This window comes from Ctenopharyngodon idella, chromosome 14 (assembly GCF_019924925.1).
Source record: "Ctenopharyngodon idella isolate HZGC_01 chromosome 14, HZGC01, whole genome shotgun sequence".
Taxonomy (NCBI): Eukaryota; Metazoa; Chordata; class Actinopteri; order Cypriniformes; family Xenocyprididae; genus Ctenopharyngodon; species Ctenopharyngodon idella.
In genome coordinates this window covers 1,916,110-1,939,578 of record NC_067233.1, presented here as the reverse complement: position 1 = coordinate 1,939,578, position 23,469 = coordinate 1,916,110, and the positions used below count along the sequence as shown (strand labels likewise).

Sequence of the window (23,469 nt, the reverse complement as noted above, 5' to 3'; positions counted from 1 at the left end):
TACATACAATTAGGGATGCATGATATACTGGCCACCATATCGGTATCGGCTGATATATGTTCACTTTTAATGTTATCGATAAGAAAATTTGTCTGATATATTAAAGCTGATAAATAATGGATTATTTCCTTCAGCTGAGACGCTTCAGATGCGCGCTGTTCACCATGATGGTTTTGAATTGCTTGAAATACGATTGAAATCACTTCAAAAAGAAAAATACAGTTAAGTGCAACATGTGCATCATATAAAATTATAATGAGAACATTATAATCGTGTGTTTGGGACTTGGATTTAATGGTGAGACTTCTGTTTTTGTAATCAGGCTCAAAAAATTTAGTTTTAGATTTATCAGCCAATATATCGGTTATCGGCTTTCAAATATAAAGAATTATCGGTTATCGGTATCAGCCAAAATGTTCATATCTGTGCATCCCTACAAACCATAAAACAGTAACAAATATTACCACAAAGTAGTCATGTACAGTATACAGATAAGCATAATGTATAAAAATGGGGGAAACAATACCTACATTTTTTTACAGCAACTATATAAAACACAATATGTGGAGCTAATTCCTCTCCTCTCCAGGGAAAAACAAAAACATCTCCTCACGGAAAAAATTACACTATTTTTTTTTTGGTCCAGAAATCCTTTATCAGTTTATTATGATAAAATATTATCTTTAAATTTATGCAGAATATATTTTTTGGTGATTTTTATTTTACTTGCCTCTAAATTCTTGAATTTTATTACTAAAATAAGCATATTTTTGTATATTGTTTCACAAAAAGAGACCATTCCAGTCCAATTCTAGTGAAAGCCTCTTAAAAAACAAAAAATCATGCATTCAGTCAGGTGTGTCTCTGCTGACCTCTTGTGGGAAAAAGATGACATTAATCTGCATTTTATGATAACTGCCACCAGAGGGAGCTATAGTTTCTCTATGGAGGTTCTATATAGAGAAAATAAACTGGAATAGAGGAACAAAAGTCCAAACTGAAACTTAAATGTGCTTTTATGCGTTCAGATATATATCTAGAAATAAAAAGATGAATATTTTGTAAAAAGTTAAATGTGTTTCTGTTTGAGTGTTCTGCATTTATTTTTATTTGTTTTTTTTAATTGAAACTAAACAATTTTTGCTTTGTTTTGACCCTTTACATTGCAGGCGTCCGACTGGTGTTCCAGAGCAGGATGTGTGCAGTGATCTAGTGTCCTATTATAAGAAGCAGGAGGAGTACATGCGGATCCAGCTGAAGAAGCTCCAGAAGGAGAACGCTGGTCTTGCTCAGAAGGTGCAGACCGGCCGAGAGAACATCACACACACGGAGCAGCGCGTCGCCTCAGGAGTGGAAGAATGGAGGGTACGAGAAAAACTGAGTTCATTGAGACATTTTCATTGCCATATGATACCTCAAATTCACTTTACCTCTTGTTCTCCACCTGCAGGCCTCTCTTGAAGATCTGGAAGCATTTGTTTTGACTCTTTCCCCGTCTGAAAACTTCGAGTCTCTCTAACATCCATCCATAGTCTAAATATCTTCTTTTTTTAAGTGAAGCTTGAATATGATCTTATTTTGCATGTTTATTGTGTGTTATAATATGTCATTAGTATGTGCGCTCTGTTCATTAAACATTCCTTGCACTTTTTAACAGTGTCGTTTCACTTCCTCTCAGTTTAAAGAATGAATAAATGAAAAAGACACAATTTGCGGTTTCTGTAGTACTCGAAGAGAATTATTGCAATGGACGAGATGAAAAATCTCTGGCAACTAGAACTTCTGCCAAATGTTTCATATTAACTACAGTTATTGTTGCTATTGTAATATCAAAATATATGAATACAGGATCTCCTTTTACATTATAAGAAGCTTCTGATTTTTTTAATTTTATTAATCATGTATTTATGAAGAGTTGAAATATTGATGGAAATATTTAGCATGATATATTTGTGCAAGGAAACTTTTCTTTCAACACTGGTTATTATTTGATAATACAGACAAACATGTTACAGTCTTTAAAAATAAAACAAAATAATACAAGTTTCAAATGTGTTTATTAACAGAAACTAGGGCTTTTCTTTTTATAAGTTTGTCAAGTTATCATACCAAAGTGAAGACATATGGATCTTCTGTTCAGGTCAGAAGAGTTCACTTTGGATCACAGCAAAATGAGAAACTTCTTCGGATGAGCTTCAGTGTCCTGCATTCCCAAGCTTTTGAATGGAAGTCAGCAGACTGACGGCCTCTTTATTTAGTTCTGACCACTGATCATTCTCATTTTGTAAGCCGTAATCAGCTCTGATCTGAACAAATCAGTGTTTCCACCGTCGCTTCAGGGCTAAGACCTCTTTCAGTGATGATGATGATGATGATGATATAGTTTTTATATTATTATTACTACATTAAAACTAATTATAAACTAATAGAAAATGAAGATAAATATATTACTATTGTAATCACTAAAGGGATATAGTGCTGGAAAAAATATATTTCAATGCTTTTGCATTCGCTCAAAAAGTGTTTTGTGTTCCACTGAGAAACTTTGCATCCATCCATCCATCCATGCCTGCCACCACCCCGTCCACTTGGAAGGACATGATCCATCCATCCCTAAACCACCATCATTATTTGTATGTATGTATCAGATACTAATATATAAGTAAAACCATCTTGCAACTGTGAATGGTAAACATTATGACAAAATACACAAAGCATAACAACAATCATCAATCTGACAATATGACAATCTGCAATTGTAAATGCTAAACAAGATAATTAAAAAAAAGTAACAAAAATAAGCAGATTATTTCCTCATATATACAGCTTTGCCTGCCTTTGATGTCGCTGATGGTGAGGCAGAAAAGCGCGATGCAGTCTTCACACTCCTCTGCTACAACTTTTACTAATAAAGCACTGATTGCTCGTGACCAAAGAGACAACAGTTTCAGTAAAGGACATGCTTGAAATGAAACGAGGTGAAATATGATGTGTAGAAAACAGTAAATAAAAAAACCAAGGTAAATTTCATGTATAAATTGTTTTTATTCTGCATCGTTTCCATCAATTATACAGGCTAAAACCCCCAAAATATTATTTATATTTAATAATATAAAATATTATTTGTTTGTATACACATTAGCCTTAGCAACAGGGTCAATCTATCCATCCATCCATGTTTAATTCTGAAAATGCTTAAAATGTCTTGACCCCAATTTTAATATATGTTTGCTCAACTAGTTTCATAGTTCATTCAACTGAAATATTCTATTTAGTCCAACATTTAGAAATCTAATGTGAAGATTCTGTCAGTTACAACTTTGTAACAACCAGTTACAAAGTTCATTCCATGTCACATGACAACTAGAAATACTTGTGGAATTTAGAAAATTACTTAGAAAATTAGATACTGAGGCTGCTAACAAATTCACATTCGTTTGCAAAACTTTTGAGTTCCTTGGTGAACTGAAAATATTTTGCGAGAGAACGTAAAGTTTCTTGGTGAAATGAAAATATTTTGCGGGAGAACGCAAAGTTTCTTGGGGGAACGGAAAACATTTTGCGGGAGAACGTAAAGTTTCTTGGAGGAAAGAAAAACATTTTGCGAGAGAACGTAAAGTTTCTTGGTGGAAAGAAAAATATTTTGCGGGAGAACGCAAAGTTTCTTGGAGGAAAGAAAAACATTTTGCGAGAGAACGTAAAGTTTCTTGGGGGAAAGAAAAATATTTTGCGGGAGAACCAAAGTTTCTTGGGGGAGAGAAAAATATTTTGCGAGAGAACGTAAAGTTTCTTGGGGGAGAGAAAAATATTTTGCGGGAGAACCAAAGTTTCTTGGGGGAGAGAAAAATATTTTGCGCGAGAACGTAAAGTTTCTTGGGGGAAAGAAAAATATTTTGCAAGAGAACGTAAAGTTTCTTGGGGGAAAGAAAAATATTTTGCGAGAGAACGTAAAGTTTCTTGGGGGAGAGAAAAATATTTTGCGGGAGAACCAAAGTTTCTTGGGGGAGAGAAAAATATTTTGCGGGAGAACCAAAGTTTCTTGGGGGAGAGAAAAATATTTTGCGCGAGAACGTAAAGTTTCTTGGGGGAAAGAAAAATATTTTGCAAGAGAACGTAAAGTTTCTTGGGGGAAAGAAAAATATTTTGCGAGAGAGCGTAAAGTTTCTTGGGGGAAAGAAAAATATTTTGCGCGAGAACGTAAAGTTTCTTGGGGGAAAGAAAAATATTTTGCGAGAGAACGTAAAGTTTCTTGGGGGAAAGAAAAATATTTTGCGAGAGAACGTAAAGTTTCTTGGGGGAAAGAAAAATATTTCGTGGGAGAACCAAGGTTTCTTGGGGGAGAGAAAAATATTTTGCGAGAGAGCGTAAAGTTTCTTGGGGGAAAGAAAAACATTTTGCGGGAGAACCAAAGTTTCTTGGGGGAACTGAAAATATTTTGCGAGAGAACGCAAAGGTTCTTGGGGGAAGGGAAAACATTTTGCGAGAGAACGTAAAGTTTCTTGGGGGAAAGAAAAATATTTTGCGGGAAAACAAAGTTTCTTGAGGGAACGGAAAATGTTTTGCAAGAGAACGTAAAGTTTCTTGGTGAACTGAAAATATTTTGCGAGATAACGCAAAGTTTCTTGAGGGAAAGAAAAATATTTTGCGGGAAAACGCAAAGTTTCTTGGGGGAAAGAAAAATATTTTGCGAGAGAACAAAGATTCTTGAGGGAAAGAAAAATATTTTGCGCGAGAACAAAGTTTCTTAGGGGAACGGAAAACATGTTGCGCAAAACGCAAAAGCAATTGCATATAATTTTTTACTCCCATCTCTTATTTTTTCCGATCACCATATTCCTTTAGGGGCTATGTAATATAAAGGCTGCTGCCCCTTCTAGCCCAATGTGAATGATCTCGGACAGGCCACACAACCCAAGTGTAGAAACAATTTTAGCATTTCTTTATTGAACTAAACTGAATACAGCGATCAAATTTACAATGGGTGCACATCACAGTTCAGTCAGCAACAGCGTAACAGCAATATAGATCACAATAACCAGTATGTTACTATTGTTAGTTCCATTATGTGTTGGCTCCTAAAAGGAACGGAAGAAAAAAAATGAAAAAACAAAGTATGTGCAACTCTCTTCAAGGTTTGCCACTTCTCTTTATTTCAGTTTATGTAAAGAGCCTTGCAGAATCGACACTGACAGAGCATAAATAAAACGCGTTAATAGGAAGACAGTGTACAAAACCACATACTTACCTACACCTTTCCTGGTAAAACCATAAAAAAAATAAAGAAAAAATCAGGAGTCAACATTTGAGCAGTTTGCAGGCCTTTTGTCAGTGTGTAATAAGACACTCCTCTGTTTAGCATGTTCACATAGCATGTTTTCAAAAACAAAGAGGAATTATTTTCTATTGACAGCATACGGAAACAACGTTGGCATTCGTTTGGGATGATCCGAGGTATGCATCCGTCACCCAGGTTTAGGTCATGAGGACAGAAAGCTAAAATAGGTCAAGAAGCACATAACCTAACTAAAAAAAAAGACCCTATCTGTGCTGATTATTTTACGGTTACATTTTCAGGATTATTTCCATGTCGTTTTGCATTTTAGACCCCGTTATCCACTTTTTCAGAAAGTCCACTTCAATTACAGGAAAGTCTTTTAGAAGCAGAAAAACAAACAAAACAAAATCAGTGTAGCCAACAAACATCAAATCCGTCAGACGATGGGAAAGGGGGCAGCTTTGTGCGTCCAGCCGTCCACTCCGGCTCATGGGATCATAGTGACGGTGCTCACCTGTAGGCTCCATAGAGTCTCTGTGACTGACACATGAGGGGGGGGGGCATGCAATGACGAGCCCAACTTAGGAGCTCTCGCTGCTCTCTAGAGACTGCACTTTGACCAGGTGGTCAGGTTTGCCTCCAGCAGCGTGATGCTCCCACATCTGCAGGTAGAGTCTCTCCAGGTCCATGGTGTACTGTTTGGTGTTGAAGAGTGGGCTGCAGATGCGCTGCTTCCAGACGCGGGAGCGGACCTTCTTCAGGCTGTGAGGAAAGAAGGAAGAGCGTGTTTTAATCTTAAACATGTCTAGTTCTGAAAGTGGTTATTGACAAAAGGAGCTTACAATTCCATATCAGTGCCAAGCTTCACAGCAACATCTTCATACTCCTGACGGCTCTGAGCGATGAGTTCAGGACAGCCGAGACAGGTGAGCTGAGAGGCGGCCACACGTGAAGCCAGCGTCTCTCCTGCAGGAAACAACGCATTTTAAGTAAACATTTAAATGGTGGCCATCATAAAAACTTGACAGATTTATTCAAACATGCATTAAACACTGAAGAACATTAAAGGGGACCAGAATGTGTCTGTGAAGTTTCAGCTCAAAATACCCCACAGATCATTTATTATAGCTTGTTAAATTTGTCCCTATTTGGGTGTGAGCAAAAACACGCCGTTTTTGTATGTGTCCCTTTAAATGCAAATGAGCTGCTGCTCCCGGCCCCCTTTCCAGAAGAGGGCGGAGCTTTAACAGCTCGTGCTTCGGTCGCTCAACAACAACAAAGCTGGAGAATCTCACGCAGCCAAAATGAGGATTGTCAGTAACGGTGTTCAGCCTTACATTGTTCAAACCGGAGTCGACACTGATGGAGAGACTCAGGAAGAAGTTACAACTTTTAGACGTTTCTGAATGGTTAGTGGATAAATTTATGTAGTTGCTGTGGAGTTGATTCAACTCATCCACTAGCATGTGCCGTCATGTTAATCTTTTGTGCAAATCCAGCGTTGAATTGACCCTCGTTTGTGAAGCAGTCCGGCGTAAAATGACAGCATGATAACAACACTCTACTACAACAACTCTTCCTCTTCTCTAAAGCAGCCCAACATGGCCTCACCCCCTTTGTTGCGTGTTCTCGGGGGCGGGGTTTATGTAAATTTTGGTGTTTGTGATGTTTGTGACCAGCTGTTTGTTGTAATACTTAAACAGCGATTTCTTTAAAAGAAAATATCTCCCTTTGCATTGAGCTTTGAGCGTTGTAACTTTGCAGATGTTGTTTATGCTCTAACAGAAACATTACACATTAAAGGTAAAAAAGTGAAATCATAATCAAGGACCCCTTTAAAAATTATAATGAAATGGCGCACATATTTAGCAAAATGCTTCTCTCTAGAGTTCATTTTTCTAGCTGACTAACAAGTTGACGGTCACTAAACATGTTTTGTTTAAGGTAAATGTGATGGTACGTGACTCAAGCTGTTTTATTGATGTCTTTCAGCAGTTAAAACACTGATTGAGTGATTACACGAGATATGATACAGATTTCAGCAAGTTGTACTTTTAATATACCTTCAGATGTTCACTCATATATTTTTTTTTTTGCGCTGTAACTAATCAGTTCACGTCCCTTCGCTTGAACTGAGGTGCTACAGCAATCTGTCACGCCACAATAAACAGGTTTATTTTTTGAATTTCATAATAAAATGGGCAGAATTAGAAATCTGAGACTTTGTTTCATATCTAAAGTAACAAAGCACAAAGTTTACTGCAATTTATTGGATGGGAGGCGCGCTACAATGTTCCATTCATTCAACAACTAAAAACAGGATAGACTAATTGATTCTTGGGATTTAAGAATCAACATCAGTTCGTAAAAAAGAGAATCAATTAAAATCGAGAAATCAATATTTTTTTTTTACCCATTTTTTACCATGTGCTCCTAGCTTGTATTACCTGGCATCGTAACCATGGGTGTACCAGCCCACAGCACATCCATGCCCGTGGTGTGGCCGTTACAGAGCGGGGTGTCCAGGCACACGTCAGCCAACTGTCCACGTCGTACATGCTCCTCCTTGGGAGCCACCGGGGAGAAGATGATGCGAGAGGCAGGCAGGCCTAGGTTCTGAGCGTACTGCTGGATGTTGGGTTCACCCACGGCCGGGAAGCGCAACAGCCAGAGCACGCTGTTGGGCACACGCTTCAGGATCTACACAATGGAGAGCACAGTGAGTAGAGCTGCCAGAGAATCAGTTTTACAATGAGCACATACTGTTCTAAACATGACGAATAAAGCAGCGTTTCCATCCCATGTGTTCAAGAGAACAAAATCATAATTTCCTGGGAAACTGGCGCAAAATATCAATAATATAACTAAGTTGCTTCAATCAGGCTCTTTTTTCCCTCCATCATAAATGAGTTGGTCTCAGAGCATCAGACAAAACACAATAAACGCTGTCATGTGATCTTGCGTTCGGATGCTGGTGTTTGGGAACACAATCGTGTGAGACGCTTCTGGAGGGAATTAAACCAAATCATTCTGATGACAGACTTTGACTCAGACGTTTCAGAACCACCAAACCAACATTGAGATGCTGCGATGCAATTGGTCCACTGGTTAGTGCAGTTATCCAATCACAGCCTCTGCTGAGGCAAACCTGAGGGTTTTTGTTGCACATCAAGGAATTTATTCGGTAAATGTGTTTCCATCGTAGTTTAATGTGCATGTCTTTTTATTGGATAAAGTTATCCGCTTCAATTGAGCGCTTAAATTTTGGCATAAAAGTCTAGCGTTTTTTTTTTTTTATGCGATATACCAAAATTGTGTCATCCAACTCTAGCGTTTTAGCTAAAACTACAGTATGTACTTTTGCAGTTTTGTATTCTTGCCCATGGATAGTTGGGAGACATATGGGCAGCACCGAAATCAAAAGTGCTTTATAAGTGTTTTGTCAAAAGGGAACACCACAGCTCTTTTTGTCTATTGTCTCTAGTCATGTAGAATCGATGCCATTTTTTGTGTGTGTGTTTCTACTACAAAGACAGCCAAGTGTTCCCATCTTTCAGCAGTGAATTCCCACTTTAAATCTTACATTGGCCCACATCTGCAGGGTGGGAGGGTCAATCTTATAGAGCTGGTTGAAGTTGCAGTAGACAATGGAGTCTTCAGGGAGGCCATATTGAGAGCGGGTGGTCACCACAATCGTTCTGGGAACTTCTTCTCCTGTTGCTGCCTTGTTGTTAATCTAAACAGAAAGATTAAAGAACACGAGTTACTAGTTTAGGTTCTGAAAAGAAAAGCATGTTCCCTAAAACAGTGTCGCCCATCCCTACAAGCTGTTCAACTTCTCCGCCACCATGTTTGTGCCACCTACAGCAGTGGTGTGAAGGGAAAAATGCCTATTGCACATCCTGTCTCAAAGCGTGCTATTCTCAGCCAGCTCAAGTGTGCCATACCTGCAAGGCTACAGTCCCAGATACTACAACCTCCTCCAATGTAAAAATCTGAAAAACAACAACATGAGGTAATATTCCATCTCTGGCCACTTTTAGCCAGATCTTCTCTTATAGGAGGAGTCAATCAGGAGATGATCGAAGGAGGAAACTGATCGGAGATGATTTGAATAATTTCATCTGAGTGAAATCAAGGCTCTCATGTGCGAATACAAATGGCAACCGTGTTTGATAAAACCGCCTCCACGCTGCTTAATCGCCATAAATTACACACTGACAATTTGGGCAAGACTGAGGTTTTAGCGACCATGTTTACACACAGCAATATTCAGAATTAATTAAGAAGTTATATATTCCGATTGCGAGCATGATTCACGTAAACAAATTAATTACACAAAATACAAGACAGCCTGCACATGTGAGACATTTTTCACCATGTTCAACAGAATATTCATTTATATCCACACTTGTCCAAACAAAATTAAAATAAAGAATGGAAAAGAGTGTGCATGTAACCCTCTGTCACAGAATGAAGGCTTAACCAGAAAAAATTATGTGCATGTAAACGTGGTCAATTATCCACAGATCTGTCATGCCAAGAATGAAGGACAGGACTAAATCACAGTCTGAGAGCAAGCCAGGACCCTCACAGCCAGGAAGAAGCAGTGAAATTACAGTGAAGTCCAGTGACAGCGGGCCGTACCTGAGTGGTGGCCAGGCCGTTGCTGACGGTAAAGCCGTTGATGGTGACCTGGATCTGGCCTTGGTTGATCATGTTAATGATGGCCTCAGCAGCCGTGTTCATAGGGATAACGGGCATGGAGAGGGCACCGTTACTGTCAGGCACCTCTTGACCATCACATTCCATCTGAAAGCAGGGGAAGAAACATTAGCATGTCTGTTTAACAGGGTAATGGAATGAGAGGCAGATTTAAAGCAGCGATTTCTTCACTAACCTTCACAACTTTGACATCCGGCAGGCTTTCCAGAAAGGCTTTCAGATCGATGCCATTCAGCACAATGCGATTGTCAAAAATGTGCCCATTTGACTTGAAGTCTATCACTGCCTTTTTCTATTGGGTTTAAAAGAAAAACATGAACTTTCTCTTTCATAACTGATTAAAAAAAAAAATCGTGATTAGACACTGAATCTTACCTTGAGGTGAGGGAACATGTTAGCATGATCTCCAATGAAGAAAGTGTTGGGCATGTAGGCCAGTTTCTCAGAGTACTGCTCGGCAACCTCAATGGGTGACGTCTCCTTATCGCTGATGATGTAGTCCATGAACGGAGCTCCACTGGTGCCTGGGTATCCAAGCCACATTGCCTGGGCAGATTAGGAAAAAAATACAATTATTATTATTTAACTAGATCTTTATATATTATCTGATATATATACACTCTACAGTTCAAAAGTTTGGGTCAATAAGATTTTTTTATTTTTAAGAAATTAATACTTTTATTCTGTAAGGACACATTTAAGTGATCAAGAGTGTCAGTAAAGACATTAATAATGTTACCAAAGATTTCAAATAAATGCTGCTTCTATTCATCAAATATCAGTGTTCCCTCAAAAATATGAAGCAGCACAACTGTTTTCAACATTTATAATAATCAGAAATGTTTCTTGAGCATCAAATCAGCATATTAGAATGATTTCTGAAGAATTATGTGACACTGAAGACTGGAGTAATGAAAATTCAGCTTTTATCACAGGAATAAATTACATTTTAACATATATTCAGATAAAAACAGCTATTTTAATGGTAACGGTACAATGATGTGACGGGGTCATTTTTTTGTCCAATGGCCTTAATAATAATAAAAAACAAAGATATGACATCCAAAGTATGTAAGGTTGTACAACTAGATCTCTTATTGAATCCAAAAGGTTTTGATTATATTTTGCAGCATATAAAAAGGTATTTTAAAGATTTTAAAGTGTCAAAAAGTCATTCGGTTTAACCGTCCAAAGGCCAATACAGCCATTTCATTTGTGATTAAAATATCTTAATGTAATAAATGTATATATTTTTTATTCTGGCATGATTTTATAACAATATATATTAACATAGTGCAAAATGGTGTTAAAATTATGAGTAAAAGTCATTTTATTATGAGAAAGAACGTCCGGAAAAATGAATTTCATTGATGTAATTCGGAGTAACCAATATAAAGGGACCATTTTGGAGTAAATCATGCGGTCAATATCATGTGACAGGATGTGACATCATTCAGACACCTGCAAAGGACCACATGGTCGTGAAGCAAAGTAACTAACTCTCTCTTAACTATTTGAAAAATTCATGTTTTCACTTGATCATACGCATGTTCGGTACAACCGTTATAAAACATGGAAAATGTTTTAATATTTCAAAAACTCGTACTAAATATAAAATGTTTGTCTTTTTACTAGTTAGTTAGCAAACATTTTACTAGCTAGCAAGTTAGATATCAGCCTGTTAGCATTGTTTGAAAATATCGTCATTTGGTATAACCAAAAGTGTCATTCGGTAAAACCAAAATTTTGGTTAAACTGAATGATTTTTTTTTGGTGACAAATTTTGTCCATCTTGTAAAAAAAAAAAAAAAAAGACAAAAGCAGTGTTAATTGATTATAAAAACCACATAATCCCAATGTTAACACATAATAAAACTTTTAAAATTAATTATATCTCCATTATGTTTTTTTTACACTGTTAAAAACCTCAATTCGTCAATGACCCTAAAACAACATGCTAATTGTTCTGGCTGCCTCAATGATTTTCTGAGCCAAGATGCAAGACAATGTTTATAATTGTAAAAAAATTATCACTAAGTTTTTTGTTGTTTTTTTAATTTAAGGAATTAGTTGCAAATGGCTCCTCTAAATATGGTCCATTTCTGTTACATCACCCACACAGTAAAAATATTCCAAAAAAAATCCAATCGCATTTGCGCACATTATATTAACGTAACAAAATTAACACAGATGACATTCTGTAAGCTGAACTCTGAAATGCCAACCTGAATGGGTGCTGGGCGCAAAGCGAACAGCTCATTGCGTGCTCCTTTAGTATAACCATTCATATTGACCAGGATGTGGACTCCATCTTGATGGATCCTGTCTGCTGCTTTTCCATTACAGGGGATCTATGGAGACAAGAAACATGATGAAATCAAAACAGACCCCATGAAAGGAGAAGGTAGATGATGTATCTTGAATAAGCCCTCGATACGAATACTCACCTGTGAGAGGTCGATGAAGTGATGAGTCTCTGCCATGACTTTAACTCTGAAGTTGGTGCTGTCATCAGGGCTGAGAGCATAGCAGAACACCTGCACAAAAAACAACAGTATGAGTTCACTAGAACATGCTCAACAGAAAGATCTATACATAACTGCTGTATTACAGACTCTTCACCTCAAACTTCTCAGAGTTGTGCATGCCAGGGAATGGACTGCATCAGGTGAGAAGTGGGATGGTTGCCGAAATCTGAGCTGACGTAACCCACACGCAAACGTCCTGCACTGGCCTTCAGGTCCTTTGGATGCTCATATGCAGGTTTGTGAAGAGCATTGATCTATAAAACACGAAAAGTATTACATTGAAACTACTTTAACACAAGTGATAAATCAAAAAATATAGCAGAATAGGCCTGTGTAAATACTTTCAGTGTAACATACACACCTTATCCAGACACAAATTGCCATGTCTCTCTGCAATGGCCTTGCGGAAACCGTGAGAGAGGGGGTACAGCATGCTGTGATGGGGATGAACGGACGGCAGGCGGTTCTTCTCCAGCTGATCAGCCACAATGCTCACCAGCTTCTTCATACGCTCATCATAGTCGGTCCAGTCACATACAATCTGAAGTACAACACGGTGTCATTTAAATACTCCCACCTGAGTGCGGAGTGAAAATGTGCACATTCATGTTGCTTACACACCTGCAGACAGTGAGCCAGGTTACAATAAGCATCAGGGAAGTCAGGCTTGAGTTTCAGGGCAGTGCGATAAGATGCAATCGCCTCAGGAATGTTCCCAGAATCCTTTAAGGGAAAAAGGTCGCCATTTGAATACAAAATAACACTGAAAACAACTGGAAGGAAGTGTATTACTATTCATCATGGCTCTAGATTCATACCTTGTGTATGGAAGCCAAGTTACTGTGAGCATCTGCAAAAGCGGGGTTGATCTGAATGGCTCGAGTGTAGCACTGCAGCGCCCCCTGAACGTCCTGCATCTCTTTAAGAGTGTTGCCCATGTTGGAGTACGCATCCGCAAATGTAGGGCTGATTCTGTTCATTGAGTACAAACACACAGTGAGACTTTGAAAGACACCAACATTAAACAACATAAGAGTGTAGCTAAAACAAGAACATGCCTGATGGCCTCCTTATAGTGCATGAGAGCTTCCTGAAGTTTCCCCTGCTGCTGCAGGACACTGGCCAGGTTTGAATGAGCGGCGGCAAATTCAGGGAAAACCTTTCCAACAAAGGAAACCAAGACATGCGATTCAAACTCCATCACTTTAAAGGATTTTTTTAAACACATAAAAATGGATGCATGTTTTCAGTGGACCTTATTGGTGCCCTCACCTCCAGTGCTTTCCTGTAGAGCTGCACAGCCTCCTCAATGTTGCCCTGCTCACGCTTGATGTTGGCCAGGTTGTTGAGGGAGTCGGCATGAGTCGGGCACAGACGCAGAGCAGTGTTGTAACACTCCTCAGCTTCAGAAACCTAACAGGAAGCATGCAAGTTAGCGACTGACTTTAAAGGCACTGTCATATGTACCGCTGTTCGTCAAACTTTCATGGTCAAAATCATTTCAATAGGAGTCCGTGAATTTGGGATTTTTTGGGAAAAGATTTCCCCATACAGATTTTAATATGCAAACAAAACTGGCTAAATGTTAAGCAAGAGGTCTTATTTTCCTGCAGTCTGCCATTTTTGGCCTTTTGTCTGAAAACATTTCTTGTCAAAAGGGATAGTTCACCCTCAAGGAGTTCCAAACCTTTATAAATGTCTTTGTTCTGCTGAACACGAAGGAAGAATATGGGTAGCCAAACAATTGATTGGCCCCATTGGAAAAAAATACTATGGAAGTCAATGGGGTGTTTGGAACAACTTGAGGGTGAGTAAATGATGACAGTTTTCTTTTTTCTGTGAGCTATCCCTTTAAGGTTTGTATTTTGTTCGCCCTGTATGGAACATTAACTTCCTTTGTCAATCACATGCCTGTTTAAAGGGTTAGTTCACCCAAAAATGACAATTCTCTCATTAATTACTCACCCTCATGTCATTCCACACCCTGTAAGACCTTCGTTCATCTTCGGAACACAAATTAAGATATTTTTGATGAAATCTGTGAGCTTTCTGGCCTCTGTTAGACTGCAATGTTATTATGACTTTCAAGGCCCAGAAAGGTAACAAAGACATTGTTAAAATAGTCCATGTGACTCCAGTGGTTCAACCTTAATGTTATTAAGTGACAAGAATGCTTTTTGTGCGCACAAAACAATCAACAGTCAACCGGAGATCAGAAAGCTCTCAGATCTTAATTTGTGTTCAGAAGATAACGAAGGTCTTACGGGTGTGGAACGACATGAGGGTGAGGAATTAATGACAGAATTTTCATTTTTGGGTGAACTAACCCTTTCAATGATGAACTGCAATACTTGTGGTTGTTTTCAGAGATGGTAACAGATGTTTATACTTGCGCTACACTTGTGTGGCCTGTGTTACAAAACTTTCAACCTCTGTAGCACCAGTGTTATGTGCGAAAAAAAGTAACGTACAGCCCTGGTGTAGGTTCTTACATTGCCCTTCTCCTTCAGTGCATTAGCGAGATTACAGTATGCATCAGGAAAGTGTGGCTGCAGCTCAATGGCACGTCGGTAGGTGTCAATGGCCAGGTCGATCAAACCCTGCTCGTAGTACACACAAGCCAAGTTTCCATGGACAACAGCATGGTTAGGGCTCAAGCTGAGGGCACGAAGATAACCAGCAACAGCTCTGTAGGTGGGAGAAAAAAAAAATGACGTATCAGATTGGCTGAAAAAGGCTGAGGCAAACTGTAATGACAGAGGATGTGACCGTTTACCTGTCAAAGATACGAGCCTCTTTCAGAACGTTGCCCAAGTTGATGTAAGCATCCAAAAAGTTTGGGTCCAGGGTCACCGCCTGTAAAACCATTGAACAGCCCATGTGAACATTATGTTCATTTATATCATTTACCAAAGAGGGACTTTCATGCACAACCAACCTTCTCAAAATGATGTATGGCCAGCCAGATCTCTCCCTGGGCGTTGAACACGCAGCCCAGGTTACTCCAGGCCACGGCGAAGTTTGGCTGAGTTTCAATTGCTTTCAGGTAACAAGCCTTGAACAGGTTAACAGTAAAAAAACAGGAGGAAGAGGAGGTAGAGAGGGGAGGGGATGTAAAAGAAAAAATAAACCAAAAGATCAAATAAAAAGGAAGAAAAAACAAAAAGGGCAGACAGAAAAAGAGTTAGTATCTATTCTCACAAAAAGCAAAAAGTGAGTCTACAGCATGGGCTCGCGTGCGCGAAATTCTGCCGCGCTAAGCTGCACACTTTTCCTACGCTGCGCAAATCCAACCAACACCTATACTCCGACTTACATTCTTCAGTTATGCAGTTTCAAATTAACTTTATAATTATGCACTTAAGACTACAAAACAAACACACTGGGTGCAGTCAAAGTCTCATAGATCATTGACATTACATAATATCAGTAAATTCCACAACCTTAAATGCAAGTGCGGTGTGCAGGTAGAGGTCCCTGTAATGCAAGCGCAAAAAGCCACGCGGGCAACCCGCACTGTGATTGCCGCTTGCGCTGTTTCCGCTGGCGCCCGCATTCGCCTGCGCTAACGCCAGCTCAGGGTGAAGACTGCAGACCTGGAGCGATCTGACCAGACTGGCACACGAAACTATGAAACTCTTTACCCTTTGGGGCGTTCAGCTGGAGTTAGTTCCCACGGCCAAATCCATTAATACCTTAGTTTGAGAGTAATGATCATTGCTGACAGAGTCATGTTTAGGGCTGTGTAGCCACCAGGTGCCATGCTAGCAGGGAGGGCGTGCAGATCTGCAACCCGCAAGCCGGGGGTCGAGGGAAGAGGGAGTGCGGTTCAAGCGCGCGCCTTTTGGTCGCGGTTTTGTCGCTGCGCAGCCCTTGCGCCGCTGCAGACTCACAGCGCATCATCTGCTCAGCAGAACGCTGCAACTCCAAATAAAAGGAGAAAAAATAAATCATAATCCAAATGAACAGGAAAAAAATAATCAACAAGTAAGAGAGTTAGAGGGTTCTTACTGTGCTTTTGTTTTGCTTACAGCATCCAATCAATTTTCTCTTTAATAAAACTTGGGCATTACGCTTTTTTCTTTTGCTTTCATTTACTGTGGTTTTATTTTTCCTTGTTTTTGTTCTTCAAAGGAAGCCACAAGACAGAAGAACTCAGGCATTGGAGTAAGGTGTTTTTCTTTCTGTTTTGTTACAAACCCGTTACCATATTTTTGGACTTTGTCTGGGGGGGGCGGCCGCAGCTGGAAGAGGAGAAGACTGATGCTGCCCTAGTGTTCCTGTCCACCGGACCGCACCTACGCAGGAATAGTGTCACCCACCTGAAACCTTCTAAATAACAATATCAGTGGTGGAAAACCAAAAGAGACAAAATAAGAAAACAAGAGCGTTAGTAAAAGTTTGACATTTCATATCGATATCAAAACTTGTATTGACAAAGCAAAACAAGTAAGACAAAAAAGGAGAAAAAGAAATATAAAAATGACCTGACATCAGTTTAAACCCATGCAATGAAAAGGATTTTACACTTTCAGAAACAGGAATATGTTCGCAAGGGATCGAGAGTGAAGAAAGGCTTCGAGTTGAGATTTACACACAGACTCAAACTTTTCATTACCGTGTCACATTTTCAAATACAGGTAAAAGAGGGAAGCGAACTGGCTTGATCTTACCCAAATGAACTGATCACATTGCTCTGGGAATATTATTAATAATCAGAACATACAAGGGGGAAGAAATATAGTCCATGATATTTTTCTTTTCCTTTGTTGTTTTGTTTGTTTTCATGGTTTAATACCTTGTTTGCTTTATCCTTTCCTGCCTTCTTGACTCCTGGCCAATGGATAAGGAAAAAAGCCTGGGGTTTAAGAACTTCATAATCATCTAGAAGCCTCCACAGCTCTGAAATAAAGAGGTCATCGCTTGTGTCGCGCGTGTATAATTCTCTCTCTCTATCATGGTATCTGACGCGTGCAGTGGAGTGCAAATAGCGATCTGTCTGCCTGGCACAGCCCAGGGCTGACGCACAGTGTTGTTGGGAACACATAAACCCTCCCGAACCCAGTTAGCCATATTTTAAGGGCCAAGACATAGGGGTTGTGATGTTGTATTGGGGGAAAACGAGGGCCGAAAGGATGCAAATGCACTGTGGAGCCCTTGAGGAGCATCTGATGGCTTGACTGAGGGGTCAGGCAGACAGTTCAAAGCGCGCACACTCCACGGGCCCTAAGCGAGCGCGCGGGGGGTTAGGAGCGACAGAGCAGGTGGGGGGCCGCTGGCGCCCTCGTACTCTTCCCCACTCCGCCCCCCTGAGGCACCAAATAAGAGGGCTTCTAACCAACAGGAGGAGAACTCTCTCTACAACATCAAGTCAAACTCCCAAAGACCCACCGACCGAAACCACAAACGGTCACGCTGCCTCAAAGAAAGCGTTTACTAGTAACGCTGGAGAAGCAAATCCAAACTCAGTCTGCTCTTCAACTTTTGAAGGCAATGATTGGTTTTGAATAACGCAAATGACTAGAATTACATGCTTTAGGGTTAGAAGCCATCTTATTTTTTGCACAGCAAAGATCACTACCTTCATCAGTCCATTTATTTCCCCAAGACCGAGCCAGCGAAATCCCTCTGAGAGACTACAGGGAAGAAAAGCATGCCAAAACTGCAGCATGTGTTTTAGGACCCCCATTTGGTGAGACACAGAAGAGCCCAGCCTTTCTTCCTTTGTGTGGGGGCGAGTGGGGACTGAAGCAGTGTTTAGACTGAGAAAAGCATTGGAGTGAGAGAGGGCAAAAAGAAGGGGTGGACAGAGGGGGCGTGTCGCTAATCTAGCCATCCAAATGAACAATGAAACAAAACAAAAAAGCAAGTGAGAAGAGGGTAAAGGGGTCTTAACCTTGTTGAATAAAAAAAAAAAAGAAAAATTGTTTTTTGACTATGTTGGTGAGATGCAGGTGACCTGGTGGTTTTGGTACACTCTGCTCTACTTGAATGCTGAGGCTAGGCCTGTAGGATGGTAAAGAGTGCTGACGTGGGGAAATTAAATGAGCAGCACACTCTTATGTGCGCTGACAAGAACTTATTGGAAAAAAAAAAGCCTAACACTCACTCCCAAAGTACAAGAACGGCTAGGTGTCTGACAGGGGATTATGGTCTAGAGCTATGAGTTCATAATAAAAAAAAACAAACAAAACCTTATGTAAACGTGCAAGGGCCGACATATTTAAACATACCTTTGCCTCTTCAAGGCGCCCGAGCGCCTTAAGCAGGTTACCCAAGTCACTGCGTACACAATAGAGATCCTGTAATAAAAGAGAGATAAATAATCAATAATCAGCTAATACATAAAAAACACATTAGGGCTGGGTGATTTATAGAATATTTATGATGTATTTTTCTTATAATAATAAACTAAAGCAACTTTGATAATTTTAGTGCTCCTTTTATAAGTTTAAACTTGGCAAACTACCTTAAATGTTTTAAAATATTTTATATTAATAATAATAGTAATCAGAGATGCACCAATATATCGTCCAATAATCAGTATCGGTTGATAAAAGCAAATTTTCACACTGTCAGCTAGACCGATAGTTTAAAAACAGCCGATAGTCCGGGATATATCCTGTCAATCAAAAGAGGGCAGGAAAATGCACTGAATTTGTGCTTTGTGTAAAGAAAATGCTAAGAAACCAGTTCAATGTTATTAGCTATTATATGAATTAATAACATTCAGAAAGTTAATTTAATCTTCAGAATTTAGCTAATGTGTGTTAATATTAATTTTAGAAATGTGTTTATAACTGATACCAGTTACTCTGAAACAAGTTGATGAAATGGAGAGAATAAAGTTTTTAATTGCATTTCTTGCAAAAATTTAATGAATTATAATGAGATTATCATTAATTTAAAAGAAGGTATAAAAGGCAGAACCCCCAAACTGTCGGTATCGGCAGATATCACTCTGAATAATCGGCTATCGTATTGGTGGAGAAAATTAGTATCAGTGCATCTCTGATAATATATAAGTGATACTGAAATGGTTCAATATCGTTCTTTCTTTGTTTATTCAGTGAAAAACTATAATTTTTAATTAAGACTAAGGTTCAAGGTTAGTTTTTAGGTTTCTCTCATTAAACATGCATTTTGAAATGGGGGTTACACTATAAAATGCTCTCCGCATACTGCGTATCATCAAAAGGCTGAAAATACAGAGATAAATTTTAGCTACATCACTCAGTCTGAACTCACAGGGTTGTACTGGAGAGCGGAGACATATGCTTGAACTGCTCCCTCCATGTCCCCTGCTGCCACCAGCGCTGCTGCCAGGTTGATGTATCCATCGATGAAATCCGGTTTGAGACGGAGTGCGTGGCGGTAGTGCTCGATGGCCTCCTGTAGTTGACCCCGTTCCTTATAAACGTTGCCCAGGTTAGAGTAGGCCTCAGCCAGCATGGGGTTCTGCTTGATGGCCAGAGTGCTAAAGTGGGCCGACCTGCAGACCGAGCCAAAATTAAGAGAATGAGACTGGATATATTCCCATTATGTCCGAAAACACTCTCCCTAAACTGTTCTCTTAAAGAAACGTTCCAGGTTATTTCTGGATACGCTATCAATTACTGCTATCTTTAAGCGTTTTTCGTTCTACTTTTGGAAACAGTATCACAAGTACGGAAATGCAAAGATTGTGTTGGGACTGCAAAAAGTCTTGTAATCCTCAGAAGCATCTCTATCATGTTGTTGCAGATTAATCCTGTGTTTGCGTCGGTCTCGTATTTACTACATGACATGCACGAATCGGTGGGCGGGGCTAAAGAGGCAATGGCATTGATCTTCTTCTGCAGAGGCGGTCTTTCGTCGCACTATGACGTAATAATCTGACAAAATCCAAAAGGAGTTGTTTTCTGAGCTTGGTTTCAATAAAAGAGGTGTTGAGTTCTGAAACTTACAGGACATTTTTATAGTACAATGACCTCTTATATGTGAAAAGAACAAGGAAAATTTGATTTCTCAATTCATTTAAAAACCCCAATCAATAGACCTCTACCACCACACCACCACCACTCCTTCTTCCCAAAGAGAAGCCGTGAAGACCCACAGACCGAGCTCCATGAAGACAGAGCAAAGACGCCCATCTCACCTGTCAAGCCTGCGACACTGGAAGTGGATGGAGGAGAGCAGCAGCAGTACGCCAGTATTATCTGGCTCCTGCCTCCACAGCTGCATACAGTGGCGCTCTGCCGCCTCAAAATCTCCCGACTGATATTCCCGGTGCGCCAGCTCTGCCAACCCTTGGAAGGAAAGCATACGTTTGGTTGGTTCTGGAGCACCAACGCAACCCAGAGGAGGGGGAAACAACATGTTAGAAGAAATGGAAATGAGGTCAAATAAAAAAAAAGAATAAAAAAAAAAGATAAGAACAGTGGTGCTGTTTAAAAAATAAAATAACACTATAGTGTGGAACCATTTTTATGCTGTGTTTTGTGCATAAAACTGCAAATGTTCTAAAACTTGCACTGATGGTTCCTGTAATGCTGATAGCACTTTTAATGTACTGCCATCGAGAAAAAAAATAAATAAATAAAAAAATCCAAAGGCAAATTATCAAAGAAACTCAGCGACTGACTAAAATTAATGATTTAATGTTTTTTTTTTTTAAATCATTAATGAATTAATAATAACTGAAATAAAAGTTATATGTAATTCATATGTAAAGGATTAAAATGAATGAATTGGGGTGAAAATGAAAAACAGATGAGGTTTGGTGTGAAGGAGTATGATGTGATATGAACGTGCAAAGGGCAGATTAACATATGGGTGTGATCAAGAGTTGGGCAAACTGGCTTCCTTTCAATTCCTTAGTTTGACAGAAAGAGGATCTTCCTTGCAGCTTAAACTGATTATACACAATCACAAAACTGAGGAATTTCGTTATTAATCCAAAAAAGCAAAATAATTACATAATTTTTATTTTTATGCAATTATTCTTTGGTATCTATATGTTTGGCTCCATTTATAATTAAAGGGTTCGTTCACCTAAAAATGAAATTTCTGTCATTAATTCCTCACACTCATGTCGTTCCACACCCGTAAGACCTTCGTTCATCTTCAGAACACAAATTAAGATATTTTTGATAAAATCCAAGAGGTATATGTCCATAGACAGCAATATAATCAACACTTTCAAGGTCCAGAAAGGTACTAAAGACAGTCATGTGACTGCAGTGGTTCAACCTTAATGTTATGAAGAGACGAGAATACTTTTTGTGCGCAAAAACAAAACAAAAATAACCACTTTATTCAACAATCTCTTCTCTTCTGTGTCATTCGCATACGCTGTTTACGTCCAGCGCTTCCAGGTTCTACGTCAGAACGCCGGCTCATTATTGGCCGGCTCCTGCGTCAGCATCACACGCACAAGTCACGTGATCAGCTTTGGCCAATACTGAGCCGGCATTCGGACGTAAACATGGAAGCCTTCACTGTGCTCACCTGCGTAAGGATAATGACAGGGAAGAGATTGTTGAATAAAGTCGTTATTTTTGCGCACAAAAAGTATTCTCGTCTCTTCATAACATTAAGGTTGAACCACTGCAGTCACATGACTGCTTTAACGATGTCTTTAGTACCTTTCTGGACCTTGAAAGTGTTGATTATATTGCTGTCTATAGATACCTCTCGGATTTCATCAAAAATATCTTCATTTGTGTTCTGAAGATGAACGAAGGTCTTACAGGTGTGGAACGACATGAGGGTGAGTAATAAATGACAGAAATGTCATTTTTAGGTGAACTAACCCTTTTAAAGCATTCTGGGAAATGAGATATCCACCACTGCCCATAAGATTAAACTTTAAATATATTAAATTATATTACTATTTTAAATACATTAAAATATACTTATATTTAAATATAATTAAATGTATACACATTTGTCATTTCAAACACTAAATATTAACATTTAATGTTTCTAAATGTTTTATATTGTAACATCTTTGAGGTTTTTTTCACACTGAAAAATGAAACTCTTATAACTACAATACACTTAAGAGTATTTACTTCAATTCCTAATGGCACAATCCTGGTTTACACAGTGCAACTAATAAATATCGACTATTATACTAAAAATCATCCGATTACAAACAGCCGTCCATAAAGAAAGAGATGAAAGAGGCAGGAGATGCACATTCAAGGACACCTGACTAACTCACCATTATAATGAGGTTAGTTGGCTGTTTTGCCCAACTAGTCTTAATGAGGAAAGAAAACACTACTTTAATTTCACTAATGTTGCTGAAATAGTAAGTAACTACCATTCATATCACATATTAATCTACTTCGACAAACTACTTGACAGTTTAATCATGGCACGCATGCAAAGAGGTCAGTATTACAGAGTTATTAAACTTGACAAATAAACAAGTCTTCAAAAAATTAATAAAAGCGGCCGATTATCATCATTATCACGAGCCAAACGGCCGTTATTGTCATGGTTACCTGTGCTATCAGCCACGTTCCCCACCGAGCTCGCCATCTCTCCTTCACTCTTCACCGAATCCTGTGCAGCGGCGGACAGTGTCGCGATTTAATAGAGGATGTAAAATATTAAAGGTCCCGAATTTATTTAATATTTCTAAAAACTAGACTCAGTTTCTATGGCGAAAACCGCTGCAATCTTCGGTAAACAGCCTGCGGTCTTCTTGCTGCTAAGCTAACACACACTACAGGAGAAACCGGACAAATTCACGGAATCTGACGCGCACAGCGAACGCCTTAAATCGTTTTTGTCGACGTTACTTGTTCTAAGGATATATATCTACGAGTCTACGACCTCAAATATAGATGGCTGGTTAAATAGGCGAATTTATGTTCGATACTTTCACCATGGCGAAATTTCCAGATAACAATGGCTTTCCAGTCTCTACCGAAATGGCGGATGTGACCG

The 23,469-nt window shown here is 39.2% G+C and overlaps 2 protein-coding genes and 1 long non-coding RNA gene across 3 annotated transcripts in view; 2 read left to right on the top strand and 1 right to left on the bottom strand.

The window, feature by feature from the left end:
• Positions 1 to 1,654, top strand: part of si:dkey-6i22.5 (polyamine-modulated factor 1) — a 3,660-nt gene extending 2,006 nt beyond the window's left edge. Inside the window, exons 4-5 of the mRNA XM_051859777.1 lie at positions 1,170 to 1,365; positions 1,451 to 1,654. Of these exons, the coding sequence (XP_051715737.1) occupies positions 1,170 to 1,365; positions 1,451 to 1,519 (265 nt within the window). The 3' untranslated portion in view covers positions 1,520 to 1,654. The remainder of the gene's footprint in view (positions 1 to 1,169; positions 1,366 to 1,450) is intronic.
• The window catches only part of LOC127494140 (uncharacterized), a 26,362-nt gene extending 14,542 nt beyond the window's left edge, over positions 1 to 11,820 (top strand). Inside the window, exon 2 of the long non-coding RNA XR_007924809.1 lies at positions 11,111 to 11,820. This is a non-coding gene — a long non-coding RNA (uncharacterized LOC127494140). The remainder of the gene's footprint in view (positions 1 to 11,110) is intronic.
• On the bottom strand, positions 4,917 to 23,469 carry ogt.1 (O-linked N-acetylglucosamine (GlcNAc) transferase, tandem duplicate 1). The gene is given in 23 exon segments (XM_051859762.1): positions 4,917 to 6,037; positions 6,118 to 6,241; positions 7,723 to 7,975; positions 8,859 to 9,011; positions 9,923 to 10,087; positions 10,176 to 10,292; positions 10,376 to 10,546; positions 12,226 to 12,351; positions 12,448 to 12,537; positions 12,623 to 12,652; positions 12,654 to 12,782; positions 12,890 to 13,069; positions 13,150 to 13,251; positions 13,347 to 13,500; positions 13,587 to 13,687; positions 13,801 to 13,941; positions 15,021 to 15,216; positions 15,305 to 15,384; positions 15,467 to 15,583; positions 18,762 to 18,830; positions 19,777 to 20,020; positions 20,666 to 20,816; positions 23,022 to 23,469. Coding segments are annotated over 23 exon segments (3,111 nt in total). The 5' UTR covers positions 23,059 to 23,469; the 3' UTR covers positions 4,917 to 5,856.